Source organism: Sciurus vulgaris, assembly GCF_902686455.1.
Source record: "Sciurus vulgaris genome assembly, chromosome: 10".
Lineage (NCBI taxonomy): Eukaryota > Metazoa > Chordata > Mammalia > Rodentia > Sciuridae > Sciurus > Sciurus vulgaris.
In genome coordinates, this window is record NC_136470.1 from 143,467,193 (window position 1) to 143,482,455 (window position 15,263).

The 15,263-nt window shown below is 48.6% G+C and overlaps 1 protein-coding gene across 5 annotated transcripts in view; it reads left to right on the forward strand.

Annotated features, from left to right (window-relative positions):
• The window catches only part of ANKUB1 (ankyrin repeat and ubiquitin domain containing 1), a gene marked incomplete at its 3' end in the record, with an annotated part of 26,281 nt that continues 11,018 nt past the window's right edge, over positions 1–15,263 (forward strand). For 3 of the 5 annotated variants that reach the window (XM_079100910.1, XM_079100911.1, XM_079100913.1), the window contains exons 1-4: positions 1–224; positions 1,674–1,817; positions 10,159–10,375; positions 12,113–12,227. In XM_079100910.1, coding sequence (XP_078957036.1) covers positions 135–224; positions 1,674–1,817; positions 10,159–10,375; positions 12,113–12,227 — 566 coding nt within the window. In that variant the 5' untranslated portion in view covers positions 1–134. Of the gene's footprint in view, positions 225–1,673; positions 1,818–10,158; positions 10,376–12,112; positions 12,432–15,049; positions 15,239–15,263 lie in introns of those variants that run through there. The other 2 variants (XM_079100912.1, XR_013757325.1) reach the window with 2 other exon arrangements.

Here is a 15,263-nt window from a genome sequence, read left to right on the forward strand (position 1 = left end):
CTCTGCATCCTCCCAGCCCCCCTTTGACGGGGACAAACATCAGCGTTGTCCTTGACTGTGAGTTGGAATTTTCCCAACTATTCAGCAGGATCTTTGAAAACAGGTGGGATTTTTTTTTTTAAGGTAATTGCACGATGAGGATTTTCATAGCTTTTGAAGGATCTTTTGAACCTTTTGATGTTTCAGCAGATGAAACGGTGGAAGCTGTCAAGCTGTTGGTAAAGGTGTGTACTTTGTCCTCAAGCCACTAACATGTACATTAATTATAACTGTGCAGTGCAGTTAAAATGTACAGAGATAGAGATACTATTTGGCATATTTTCAGTAAATAAGGGGCTAAAACTATTTGGGAATCTCACTATTTGTAAGATAGAGTTTTAAGAATATGGTAATTTTGAACCTGTTAGACAAGGAAGCAAACTGAGTCAGTAAATTCTCAGGAAAAAAGAGTCTCACTTCTCTTTAGGGAATTTGTGGGTTGTTCACGGGCCACAAGATCTGATAACAATTCTTCATAGAAGGACAGAACACAACACTACCTTTAGTCTGTGAAAGTGGAAGGTGCCAGTCTCTGACAGATGTTTTGTTTGGTCAGCAAGCAAATAAAAAGATCCAAAGGGTTCTGGAAGCAAAGGACTTTAGCTAACTCGGGCCTGTGACTTCCTTTGCATTCAGAGTAAACCGAGCTCATAGAGGCTATCTCACCTCCGATCACAGCGCCAGAATGAGAAAAAATGTGGAGGTAGTACTTCCTTACAAATTCCTTATAAATGTTTACATTAAAGTAAAAAATTAAGACATTCAGTTCCTGACCATCAAATATTTGACTTGGAGATGGTCATTCCCAGTCTCTGCGGGGCATTTGTTGAGCCGAGAGCTCTGTGATATGTGCTGGGTCTCCACGATCAGGGCTTTCTAACCCAGGATCTTCACCTTTGTGTTGTGGATTCCTTTGGAAGTTGGGTGAAGCCTGCAAGCTCTTTCTCAGATGTCCGTAAGTACGTAAGACAAAATGCATATGGTCAGAAAGGAAGCCCGTTGTACTGAAGCACGATTTTCAAGTGATAAAACCAAGTCTGTGACGTAGTGGCATGCGGTGTGGAGCCTGCCTGATCCACTGGCAGGTTCCAGCAGTGCCGGGCCACCGCTGCCCTCCCGGTGTTGCCAGCGCGGCCGCCTCTGAAGTCTGCAGCAGCAGAGCCGCGGCGGAGATGGAGCTCCTGCGGCTCTCTATCTCTCCCTCTTCCTTTTCTTTTTTTTTGGTGCTGGGCTTGGAACCAGGGACCTCGCGCATGCTGGGCAAACACTCTGCCACTATGTCCCCAGCTCCTTACCTGTGATTTCTATTGGTGACAAAGGTATAGCTGATTAGTGCTACTGTAGTTTGTTGCTGTCAAGCATAATTGAAGGGAATTTTAATTTCATGTAGCGTTCACGAAAATGCGGACGTAGTTTTTTCCCACCTAAATGCTGTTTGTAAACTTCTTGGGAGGTCTAGAGACTCCAAGTTAAAAACCCTAATACTTCTTCCCTTTGTCCCCAAATAATTATATTGCTCAGTGGGGAAATGTTTTGAGAGGGGAGGTCCAGCGAGAGGGAAGAAGGGAGGGATTACATTCCTGGTCTAGTAATATAGAGATGTGCTGTTCTCATAATATGCTGTTATCTTGAAGGACTATTTCCACATTCCTCTCTCTGAAGACAAACAAGGCCGGCGGTACCTGGAACTCATGTACGCAGGAGCTGCTCTAAGGAACAGCTGGAGTCTTGCTGATGTTGGAATATCTTCCTGTTCGACTCTCAAATGCTTCGTTAAGGTACCACGAGCAGAATAACATTTCTGCAAGATGTCTGTCTCACTGAGAATTAAGTTGTGGATGCCCTGCAAGAGTAACTTCATGACTTAGAAAGAGGTGTTCTTTCCTTGCTTTTCTCTTCCATGGGGATGGCTGGCCCTATGCAGGCTTTGTGCCACAGGGGCAGTGACCAGAGCCTGGGCAGCCACCCTTGTCTGTCCCCTGCCCCAACCTCCTTTGCTGCCTGTAAGCATGGAGCTCACCACAAACCTGAATCAGAACAAGGCCAAGGGGCAGAACTGGAATACTGGAGTAGGAAGAGAATCAGGTCTCTCAGATCGGCCCTGATGATTAGGGGCAGAGGATGAAGAGGAAATTTGCAGTATCAGTAAGAATGGGCAGTCCCACATCGAATCTAGCCAAAGTTGGGAGGTAGACTTGGCTCCCATGAGACCTTAAGAATTTTGTAGAACCTAAAATTATCAATATATACACAATTATGTGCCTAGATATTTTGGTCATTATCCATAACTTACAACACTTTTTAAAGGGACAGGTGATCCAAAAAATTTAAGAGGGCTGCTCTAGGGTAGAAGTATTACTCTATACTCTTTCTTTACCCTATGTGAAGATATGAATCTCCAGGAGCTTAGTAAAGTACTCATTCTCCACCAAACAGGGCAATAATTTCTCATATTTACATTAAAAAGTTTTTCATGGTAGAGTTAACTCCAAATATGCTTTGGTGAGTCACTAAATGAGTATTTAAAAGGAATATTCTCCAACTTTAAGGAGTGAAGACAAGTCACAAAATAATGTGGATCACATGATTCTTTTCATATAATGAGTGTTGCTAAAAGCTCAGTTCTCATCCCCAGTGCCAATCTGACAACAAAGACAAGGTTTTGAGGAAAAGGAAAAAGGTTTATTGCTTTGCTAGCAAAGCAGAAACACAGGGGACTCCTGTCCCAGAGTCTGATTCTTCCCATCATGGGGAATGGGGCTTTTAAAGAGGTGATTCAGAGAAATTCCTTTTCCTGAGATTAGGGAGAAGAGAAGATTGGGAGGAGAAGACAGGTAAAAGAAAACACCATGTCAGTTTTAGAGCTACAAGGGGTATAGCCAAAGCACAAAGTGAAACACTGTTACAAAAAGACCATATTTATATGTTTTATGAGCATCACCATGTTTTATTTTTCTATTCTCAAAGAATATTTATTTAAAAATTAAAATAACCATGACTTTTTTAACCAATTTTTCTCCCTCTGATATTCAGATAATGGTAGCATAATACTTTTCAAACAGACCACATTCTATGTCATTTCTTAAGTGCCTTCTCTTTATGTCTTTAAACATAGCTCCGTACTCCGCTCTACAACATCCCAGCCCTGTGTGATGCCAGGCCCAGGTGTTCTGACTGCTGTGGCTTGGAGGGACAGGCCCGAGCCCAACTGCAACCGCTGAGCTGCAAGCCCGCTGGCCGCTCAGGGATGCAGACAGTGTTAGGAGTGTGCCTAGGGTGCTTTACTTAACTGATGGCTGGCTTTATCTTGATTATTTAAGACAACTTTTATTTCTGACTAGATAGGACATTACATGGTTCTCAGTTCAAAAGGTACAAAAAGATCCTCAGTAAAAAGTCTCCCACCTCTGCCCCCCTTTCCTTCCCTGGGGGCAACCTGTGTTCCTGGTTTTACTTACAAAAACGAAGGTTCTGCCAATCAGGCGTCACCTGTCTCCGGATGCGAGCCTCACACTGAACTCTGACCTTGTCCTGGACTCCTGAGCAGTGGGTGTCACCGTACAGGGCTTCATGAGAACACTGGAGCCCCTTGGAGAGCTTACTGAGCTACACCTCGGTCTCTCCGCAGAATCACATTTAAGAACTGCTATCGCTGATTTTAAAAGGAAAATACTATCTTTAATCTGAAGGAGGAGAATTACCTAAATGTTGGTTTGCATCGTAGCTCCTGTTTAGGTTAAATGACAAACAGGCCTATCCCAAAAGTCCACTTTTACCATATGTCTGGGATAATAGTTGAAAATGGGCTTACGATATCCAAAATACCCCAAGCCTCACAGAAAGCAGCCTTACCAGCTCTCACTGTGTGGGCCGCTCAGAAACCCAGGGCCACTTTTCAAGCCAGGATACTGCGTCACTATTGAATACGTCCGAGTCAGGTAGTGCCTTTCTGTGGTTACAGCAAGGCTTCAGAGCCACCGTGGCCAGGACACTGCCCATGTCTGCTGCTCCCGGCCTTCCTGGCTCTTAGGTCCAAGGGGCAGTGGGCAGGCCTTGCTGGGAGCACCTGCTGTAAAGGGGCGACCATCTGCATCCTGCAGAGCGGAAGTGAGCTCGGCCTCCCTAAAACACTCTAAGTCTCCTTAAGACTCCTCTGGTTTCCCTGGCCTCCTTCTATAACCAGATTTCCACCAACCAAGTGCTGAGGTCAAAATGTAGTTAACCCCTTCTGATAATCCTGGAATGTTGTGAGAAGCTGTCTTTGTGGAAAGAGACGAGTTAACTCTGTGGTAACCATGGAGTAGATAGATGTCTGCCAGACAAGTTGGAAACGTTTTGTATTATCTTGATGGGTGGCAAATTGATTGACCAAAAGGCACTGTGAATATATAAACACCAAAGTCCAAGAGAAACATAGAGTTTTCTATTTTGAATTCATTTTTATACACAAAAGCATGTATAAATGTGATTCTTCAAAATGTACAATTTATCAATGAAAACACATTTCCAATAAGCAGCTTTTTCTTTTGGGGTAGGGAGCTTGCTGGAGACGGAACCCAGGGCCTGGAGCATGCTAGGCAAGCTCTTTACCACTCTTTACCAGCTCTTTACCAGCTCTTTACCCACAGCTCAATGGTTCTCTTTTCTAAAAGAAGCCATAACAAGAGGCTCAGAAAGAATGTGGAAAGGAAAGGGATTTCAATTTCAATTCAGGGCCCCCTCCTGTCCAGGCTGACTTCCAGGGGTTTATGAAGACATCTAACTCTTAACTCATTCAGTTCAACAAAACAAACATTATTTCCCCTTTTGGTTCACTCTGGAATAGTTGGGGCAAGTTTCTGCTTTTTTGATGCTTCAACTCCAAAACAGTAAACAATAAAAAAGGAGAACTTGACACAAATTTGCAGTAGTGTTCGACACTTGACTCAACTTCTGTTTCCTTTCAGTCAGTTTCTCTAAAACTGTTCCTATTTCATTGTCCATGCACGGGTCTGTATTTGCAGTGAGACTGCTTTGTGTTTTGAAGTGTGGAAGAACGCCCATCCTGTTTCGGGTATTGGAAAGACATCTCGTGTGCGTCTCCTTGATGTCTCGGTTGGTGTGGGGGAAAGACCCGATTTCATGCATGCACCGCAGTGATCTGTCTGTGGCATTGTTTATCCACTGACTTCTGACTCCTGTGGGCAGACCTGACCGGAGACCAACTCAGTGTCCTTGGAGAGGGAGAGATGCCGCCTCCTGTGGTGAGTTAGCCAGTGGCTAACCCCTGACGCCCTTTATGTACGACCAGTGCGGAAGTGCCCAACCAGTGGGCCTCGTTCAGATTCAAACTGGGTTTTCCCACAAAAGCAAAGTTGTAAAGAAGAATGAAATTATGGTGTTTGCTGGAAAATGGATGAACTGGAGAACGTCATGCTAAGTGAAATAAGAACTAGAAAGTCAAGGGTGGAATGTTTTGTCTCATATGTAGAGACTAGAGCAAAATAAGGAAGAAAAAAGAAAAAGTGTGTGCATGGTGTGACGGGATCCCTTGAAAACAGAAGAGAGCCAGGCATGGTGATGCACGCCTGTAATTCCAGCAACCTGGGAAGCTGAGGCAGGAGGATTGCAAGATCAAGGGTAGCCTTAGCAACTTAGCCAGGTCCTCAGCAACTTAGTGCGAGCTCGTCTCAAAGTAAAAAATAAAAAGGGCTGGGGTTGTGGCTCAGTGGTTAAGCAACCTGGATTCAAGCCCTAGTACCAATAGGAAAGGAAGGGAGGGAGGGAGGAAGGAAGGAAGGAAGGCAGGGAGGAAGGAGGAAGCAGGAGGTCAGTGGAGAGCAGAGGAAGGGAGTGGTGGAGGGGACAGTGGCCTGGACCTGATCAGACTTTCCCGTTACATATATGAACATACCACAGTGAATCTCACCTTCATGTATATCCATGATGCACTGATTTTAAAAAACTATAAATAAAAAAGCAAAGTTTTCAAAAGGGAAGATATGTAGAGTTTAAATAATGCAATGCTCCAGATACATTATGAGTGAAATGGGCCTGGGATGTCACTGGGCATTTTTTATTTATCTGTGTAGCCGAAGGTCCCTAGACACCTATCCCCAGAAAGAGCAGACTCCCTGCAGGTGCTGAGACCTGGCACCTGGCTTCCTTAATGATCGCCACCTCTGATTCCTCGCACTTTCCATGTTCACCTGAGGTTGCCAGACATCTGCAGCGCTCCCATAGTGCTGCCCCACAGTCGGCTGCTGGTCCCTGTGGGTCAGAGACGCTCAGCTTTGCAGTATGCGTATGTGGTTCTTCGTCTTCTGAGAAGCTTCTCTGCCACGTGTATCTGGCCTCCTGTGGTAGTGAGGTAACTTGACAGTGACTCAGGCCTCTACGATTTTGTTTGCATGTTATTCTATTCATTTGCTTTTCATTCTAAGTATAAATCAGTACCCAGACAGAGGCATAAAGAGAAATCGAGGACTCTCTAAAGAAATGAGGGAAGGGCTTGGGATGCAGCTCAGTGGTCGAGCGCCTGCCGAGCATGTGTGAGCCCTAGTTCACTCCTCGGCACCACCAAAAGGGACAGTGATTACATAAATGTAATTTTTCTTTCCCATCAGCATCTTTTCATTCAGCTTTGCAGGAACTCCTGGCCACCCGTACATATTACAGGGATCAGCTCAGGCAGGAACTGGCCTTATGGAGTCACAGGAAAGCATGAGCCTGGTGAAGGGGAGGGTGAATCGAGTTCTCTTAGCGTGTGTGGGCAGTTTAGTGTGAAGCCATCAGGACGTGACCCAGCAGCTTGGCTTGCCTGGCGGGCGGGGGTGAGGCCCCAAGGGCGGAGCCCCTCAGCGCTCCAGCCCCTGAACGCGCGGGATCGAGCATTGCAGACTCAGCGGCAACCACTCCTCAAACTTCTTCAGAGATCGCCTGTCGGTCATATCATGCAAGGGGATGGAACGACGTCTGGTCCGTGTGGCGGGAGTGGGCCCTGGAGGGGCCAGAGGGGAGCCTCGGTGGAAGGAGGAGGGCGAGGAAGCAGGGAGGGCCAGGACCCAGCGGCCGGCTGGCTTGCCGGGAGGAGCCCAGCGGCCAGTTTCCAGGAGGACCCTTCCTGGGCCTCAGGGGCAGCACCCCGCGCAGCAGGCCGCTGCGGAATCGCTCCTGTCCTGAGTCTGCTGAAGAGGAAGTGAGGCCAGTTTCACTTGTGCTACAAAGTGGAAATGCAGAGGTCTTCCCTCCTCCCCAGGCCTGTGCTCGGGCAGGTCGGGCCTGACCCAGCCGTTGCCAGAGGACCAGGGCTTTCTCCAGCTTCCACAGCAACTCCACTTCAGATGTCAGCTCCATGGGCTTCCTATTTGGGTTGTAAAATAAAAGGAACAAAGGACACTTAAAAAAACTACTGTATTTAGTGTAACAGGCGGACAGATCTGGCTCCATGAGAATGTCACAGGCCAGACTCTAAGGGAAATGACTAAACAGACTCCATTTTGCTCTGAGACTCCATGTTATGTAGGAAATAAGCTTCTCCCATGGGAACACCCCGCCTCTGTGCCCATCATCAGTTGCTTAGCGTGACATGTTTAGCAATACAGAATAACAATTCCTATGTAGAGAAAAACTGCTCTCTTTTGATTCTATTGCTCCTAAACAATGTACCATGTGAACAGTGATTGTGTGGATGTTAGTAACCATTCTTTAGTTTGTACCTAGGTAGGGGTCCTTTTGACCCACTTCCCCCTCTGTCGATGATCTCATGATGTTAATGGGTAATTTCGAATCATAGCAACAGACACTTAGATTAATGTGATTTTTGGTATAAGAACCCCTACAACCCTGTGGTCGGGGCTGTTCTCCCAATAGCCATTTTTTGGGGCATTATGTGAGACAGTCAGCTGGCCAGCTTAATAAAGACTCTCAAATTTGAACTTCTCAGTGGTGATCAGTCTGTTCTTAAGTTGTGCCCATAACATTTAGTATTTCTCTTTTTTAAAATTAATTTTAAAAATTTGTTCTAATTAGTTGTACATGACAGTAGGATGCATTTATGCACTTTGATAAATCATACATAGAGTATAATTTCTCATTTTTCTGATTGTACATACAGTAGGATCACATCAGTCATTCTGGTAATAATGTCTGTTTCACTCTACTATCATTCCTTCCCCCAGACCCCTTCCCCTTCCTTCACTCCCCTCTCTTAATATAAAGTAACTCTCTTCTTCCCTAGCACCAACCCCCTTATTGTGAATTAGAATCCTCATATCAGAGAAAACATCCAGCCTTTGATTTTGGGGGTTTGGCTTATTTCACTTAGCATGATATTCTCTAACTCCATCCATTTACCAGAAAATGCCATAATTTCATTCATTTTTAGAGCTGAGTAATATCACATTTTCTTTACACATTCATCTGTTGAAGGACACTAGGTTGGTTCCATAGTTCAGCTGTTGTGAGTTGAGCTGCCAAAAACATTGATGTGACTGTGTCACTGTAGTTTGCTGATTTTAAGTCCTTTGGGTATAAACTGAGAAGTGGGATAACTGGGTCAAATTCCAGGTTTTATAAGGAATCTCCATACTGCTTTCCATAATGGTTGCACCAGTTTGCATTCCCACCAGCAATGTGTGAGTGCACCTTTTTCCCCACATCCTCACCAAATACTTAGGCACTAGAACAGAGACTCTGTGCCTACTGGAAGAAAAAATAGGCCCAAATCTTCACCATGTTGGCCTAGGTCCCGACTTCCTTAACAAGATCCCTAAAGCACAAGAAGTTAAATCAAGAATCAATAAATGGGATGGATTCAAACTAAAAAGCTTTTCTGCAAAAAAGACAATCAATAATATGAAGACAGAGCCTACAGATTGGGAGAAAGTCTTACCACACGCACCTCAGATAAAGCAATAATCTGCAGGATATATAAAGAAATCAAAAAACTTATCACCAAAACAAATAACCCAGTCAACAAATGGGCTAAGGCACTGAATGGACCCTTCACAGAAGAAGAAATATAATCAGTCAAAACACATGAAACAATGGTCAACACCTCTAGCAATTAAAGAAATGCAAATCAAAACCACTCTAAGATTTCATCTCACTCTAGTCAGAATGGTAATTATCAAGAATGCAGCAATAGTATTTCCCTTTTAAAACGTAAAAATAAATACACGTGGTTGCTGCCCTCGCGGCCTGGGTCTGGGGTCCACCTGAGTTGTGGCTGTCCTGGGGGCCTGGGCCTATGAGTCCACCTGAGTTGTGGCTGTCCTGGGGGCCTGGGTCTGGGGTCCACCTGAGTTGTGGCTGTCCTTGGGGCCTGGGTCTATGAGTCCACCTGAGTTGTGGCTGTCCTGGGGGCCTGGGTCTGGGGTCCACCTGAGTTGTGGCTGTCCTTGGGGCCTGGGTCTATGGGTCCACCTGAGTTGTGGCTGTCCTTGCGGCCTGGGTGTGGGGTCCACCTAAGTTGTGTCTGTCCTTGGGGCCTGGGTCTGGGGTCCACCTGAGTTGTGTCTGTCCTTGGGGCCTGGGTCTGGGGTCCACCCAAGTTGGTTGTCCTGGGGGCCTGGGTCTATGGGTCCACCTGAGCTGTGGCTGTCCTGGGGGCCTGGGTCTGGGGTCCACCCAAGTTGGCTGTCCTGGGGGCCTGGGTCTATGGGTCCACCTGAGTTGTGGCTGTCCTGGGGGCCTGGGTCTGGGGTCCACCTGAGTTGGCTGTCCTGGGGGCCTGGGCCTATGAGTCCACCTGAGTTGTGGCTGTCCTGGGGGCCTGGGTCTGGGGTCCACCTGAGTTGTGGCTGTCCTTGGGGCCTGGGTCTATGAGTCCACCTGAGTTGTGGCTGTCCTGGGGGCCTGGGTCTGGGGTCCACCTGAGTTGTGGCTGTCCTGGGGGCCTGGGTCTATGGGCCTGCCTGAGTTGTGCTGTCCTGGGGGCCTGGGTCTGGGACCCAGGATGGACACTGGGAGCCCTGGCTAACGTGGGCACGGAGGAGCCAGAACGGGACCTGAGGTCAGGCTGCGAAGCTGGCCCTGGCCCCGCTCCAGGGTGTGGAGAGCTGGGGCCTGGGGCCCTCCCATGGTCTTGTCGCTGCTGCCAACCTCCCGCCCTGGCTTCCCTCCTTCCTCTCCCTGCAGGAGGAAGACAAGCCCACACTGTGTGTGTTCAACGCTGTGACAAAGGAGACGATGCCCATAATGGAGAGCGCTTTCCTTCTCTGTAAGAAGGTGTCTGACCTGAGGACGCTGGTAACGCTGAGCTGTGGCCTCCCTGTGGGCATCTACTGCCTGCGGACCCCCGCGGGGCTGGAGATGTATGACTGCAACGCACTCAGCAGCTACCAGACGGATCTCGGTAGGCCTGCAGGGTACATGGGCGCTGCCCCTCAGCCCTGGCCCCGCCAGACAGTGCACCTCTTCAAAAGAAAATGGAAATCGGGATTTTTAAATGCAATATGTTGATTTCATTTGCTTATGTATTTTAGAATAGTTGATAGAGTTCCATGGCTTTAAAATGTCAGAAGTACAGAAAGTCGGGGAGTGCTAGGTCTCGTCTCCTGGCCTCTGCAGGCCACTGTCCTGAGGGAAGGCCAAGGACCAGAAGCATTTCTGATGGAGGCACAACCAGCAGAGGGTGTTTCTAAACTGAATCCTCTGTCAGAACAGCTGGATGTAAATTATCAACGCTTTGCTCTCCTGTCTGTAGACTAAGAAATAAGAAAGTCTCAAAGTCCTGCCAAGACTCATTCCTGAAGCAGGATTTGTTAATTGTTAGCACAAAAGGACGGGCTGGCTGCAGACTTCAGGGATCAGCTCAGCTCTTTAATTTAGGAACGAAGCTTCAGGCAGGAATGGGGTGGCGCCTCTCAGGGGAAAACGAGCCACTGGCCAAAGGAGGATTCTGGGCTTACATGGCCTCACCGAGAGGGGTTAAGTGGGTGGTCAGTTTGGGCACTCAGGAATCTAGGTTTTGGGGTTGGGGCCGGTGGTCAGCACCTGGAGAGGAGTTATCCTGGACTCTCATTCTAGGTTTGATGGGACGCCTTCTCCCCGCCGTGGCAGAGCTGAGAAGGATCCATCTGGAAAGAGTCGAAAGCTATCGATGGCTTTCTTTTTCACTCCCCTTTCCCAGGCCCACTATCTTGGGGTTTTTCATTTTCCATATCTAACAGTAATATCCTCATGTTGGAAGAGCAAAATCCAGAGCACTTTATCTGTTTTTCTTTCAAAGTATATTTCAAGCATACATAGAAATAAATTCCAATACATATTCTTTCCCCCCTTTTAATGCAAATGGTAGCATATAATTTATACTATTCTGAACATTGCTTTATGCAAACTCATTCTAAAATGTTACCAGTTATTTAAAAACCATCTTTTTAACACTGGGATGCCAGGATTCAGGGTGAAAAGTTGTCTTTAGCAGACTGGCATTTGCCACTGATGGACAGATTACAACTGCTCTCCCAACACTGTAATCCAGCTTCTGTGGGGTGTAGCCGACCATCAATGAGAAAAGCTCACTCCTGACAAGCCGTCGGAGCGCTCAGAGGGCCCAGACTGCCGGGGAGTGCCAGTCTGAGGAACGCAGGTGTGGCCCCGGACTCCGGGGAGGCAGTGGTGCTTCTCCAGCAGCTGGGGACTTCTTCTGTGCTCATGCGTGCACAGGACAGGAAGGGCTGGCCTGGGAGCTCCAGCTCCAGCTCCAGCAACTGCTCTTACCTCAGGGCCCAACAGAGCCACTTGCCCTGCTGGTTTGTTTAGTTTCCTCTTGCAAAACAACCAGCTTCAGGTTACGTAGCAAGCTCTAGCTCAGCACTGAAGCCACGTCCTCGGACTGCTTTAAGAGGGCTGCCGGACAGTATAGGCCCTGACTACAGAGATGAGGAGGCAGAAGTGCACTCGAGCTAAATGGCTCTTCCTAGCCCAAAGGCCTAAGCTAAAAATACCACCCTGGTGCCTTGTACCAAGGTCACTTTCCATCGTGCATATGCTGGTGCCTCTGCTTGAGGAATGCTATCATTAGAAGTTGTGTGGATTGCCAAACCACAATGACAGACTCAAACTGTAAACTGCCTCTCTCTGTCCACAGGCACAACACTTCGTTTGGATGTCTGGGATGGATGGAAGGAATTTCTGATGGGCTGTCTCCTTGGGCAGAAACGTAAAGTCCAACGCTACTTATCCAGAGAAGGACCAGTACTCAGGTATGGGAGAGTCTTTTCACTACACTTCCATCAGACTCAACACTGCTGTTCCCTCTATGCCTGGGGTGCTGCTCTGGGCTGGTTCCACTTTCCCTGACCCCACCAGATTCCTGAGGCATTAGCTGGAGCAAAACAGCAGGGTTGTCACCAGCACCAGCCGCCCTTGGTGATGGGTTGCAGTGGTTGGAAACACTCATAAAACAAGTGACTTCAGTTTGATTTGGGGATCAGACTTTTAAACATCATTTTTAAAGCCTGAGCAATAAGTATCTTGCCATTCACTTTAGTTATTCTACAAAAACCACTTCCAGCTGGTCGACTGAGAACATTGGCCGCCCCTTTCTGAGCTCACAGGTGATTTTCTGAAGTGCATTTCCTACAAGCAACTTGGGCCACACAGGAAGTGCACACGCGTGGCTAGGCAGTGAGGGAGGGAGGCCCAGGCACAGCTGCCCACACGCACGAGCTCCAGTAACCCTTTGGGTCCTCCTTCCAGAACAGCGCCCTTCCTGGGAAGTCAGTCACGGTTCACAAAAGCCAGGCACCCCAGGGGCTCCAAAGGCTGGGAGGTGACAGGTTGGAAGAGCAGCTTTTACCATCTTATGAAATATTGACGTATTCTGCCTTCATTTCTAATTGGGGATGGTGATGAGTCTCTTTTCCATGTTCTGAATCCAAAGAAATGGCTGTTTTGCATGGTTATCTTTAATAGTGCATATTTATTGAGTACACCCTTTGATATATTGTATTTGTTGCATGGTTTATCCTTAGGACAATAGATGAGGTAAGTACCTTTTATCTTGTACAACAGGTGAGGAAACTGAGATTGAGAACCCGATGTCGCACTGCTGTCAAGGAAGGGCAGAGCAGGATCTTGGATCCTGACAATTCACCTCTAGTCTTCATGTGCTCAACCATCTCCCCTTGACTTAACGTTTAAGGTCCAAGAGCTCAGAGAACGTACACGGTCAGGCTGAAAAGCTCCCGTAATTCCTCCACCCAGTCAGAGGTATTTGTTGAGCACTCACCATGTACTCTGTAAGAGCCTGGGAATGCAGCAGTAAACAGGATCTCACCCGTGTCTTCAGCAAGCTGGATGTCTAGCAGGGGAAACCGAAAACAATTCCTGGAGAAGCAAAATGGGGAAGTGCTTGGGAGCACAGACTCCAGTGCCGGCGTCCTGGGGAGCAGACCTGTTCCTTCAGCCACATAAACATGGGCGAGCTACACAGACATCATATACCTCAGTCTCCTATAAAGCGGAAACAGTAACAGCATCGACCTCAAAGAATTGCTTTAGATTTGAAATGACTCAGTGGTCATAAGGAGCTCGAAGGTGCTTAAGGCCTGGTTAGTAGGCTCCGAAGGTCAGGCTTGGCCACTGCCGCTGCCCGTGTGCTATGAGCTGTGCAGGGTGGCTGAGGAGGGTGTGGATGGACAGCTCACTCCACAGGGAATCAGCAAGGCATCCTGAGAAGGGAAGTCTGAGTTGAGGCCTGAAGGACTCAGGTGGGTGGTAGGAGGAGAGAAGACAGGACCCAAGACAGGTGACAAAACCCAGCAGCGAGAGGACAGAGGCCTGGGACTGAACGACTTCCCACAGGGTAGGGCTGAGAGGGAGTTGGAGGCTAGTGGCTGGAAGGGCACTGCCAGCCCGTGCAGTCTCACGGGGGAATGTACAGGATCTAGACTTGATCTCTCAGTGGGGGGAAGGTCCTGAAGGGAGCCAAGGGGCAGGATGGGGCACTTCAGAGCGGCCTCCCCCTGCTGAGCGGAACACAGGGAGAGTCAGGAGCCGGTGCGCTGAGCCAGGGCTGTGGCAGGACAGGTGGGCAGAGGACGGACTGAGGTGCGTGGGGGAGGCATCGGCCCTTGTGGGTAACGGATTCGACGTGGGAGGAAAAGAGGAAAGAAAACAAATATGAAGCCCTGGCTCCTGGCTTGAGTAATGGTGGACAAAGATCTGCTGGACCGGGAAGGGGACCCCAGAAGGAGCAAACTTGGGAGAGGAGGTGAGGAGTTCAGTCACAGACACATGGAGCTTGACGGGCTTATTGGGATTCATCAGTCAAACTCTAGGTGTCTAAAGGAAAGGTGTGACCCAGGTACCTGGTGTCACCAGAGGAAGGATAACTGTCCAGCCGCCCAGAGGTCCTGGGGGGCATTTCGCAGCTCACTGGGGAGCACGCTCCTCATCCCAGATTGGTCAACTTCAGAGAGGCCCCCTTGCCCTGATGAATTTCAAGGTTCACGTGTGAAGCTGACGTGTGAACAGGTGCCAGCATGTCAGCTCCATTTAGCCTTGGTCCAGCTGACCCGTGTGCGCTGGGCAGAGCAGCCTCCCCATCCAGGACAGGGCAGGGAAAGCTGCATGCCCAGCAAAAGGCAGGCTGGTGTGCAATTAGAGACAGGTGACACCAGGTCGCCTGCCTCTGTCTCTACAAGGAAGACTGTCCCCCGCGAGTGTGAACTGGATGAGGCTGGGCCCCACGAGGTTTGGTTCCCTCCCTCACATCTCTGAACCACCTTCACCAATCCCCAGCTCATGTCTTGGGGCTGTGGGAAGGACAGCTGGAGGCCAGGGTGGCACAGGACAGTGGATGGAGGAGGAGGGGGCGACAGCCTAGAGTCCAGGCAGGGTGGGGTAGCCGAGGGAACAGGGCTGCAGCTCAGGACAATAGCAGAGAGTGGAGAAGACAGAAAGCAAGGACGTCCAAAGAGACAAGACACTCAGACTCCCAGTCGTCTGAGATGTGCTGAATTGCCCCCAACGACCCATTGAATATGAAGTTGTCCTGAGCATTTGGCTTTTACGTTGACAGCCACTCCGAGGGAACCAGTGAGAATCATTCACCCGCTGCCTGGAGGAGAGGAGAGTGTGTCAGCAGCCTGTGGCATCCAGCCTGTGTGCTGCTGAAGCCTTTTCTTAAAACCAGGTCAAGGTCGACATCAGGAAGAAGCGGACGCGTCAACAAAGCGTCCCCTGAGTGTTGGCATCCTGCTTACTGACCCTTCCCCGCTTGCTTCCTTGTTCCA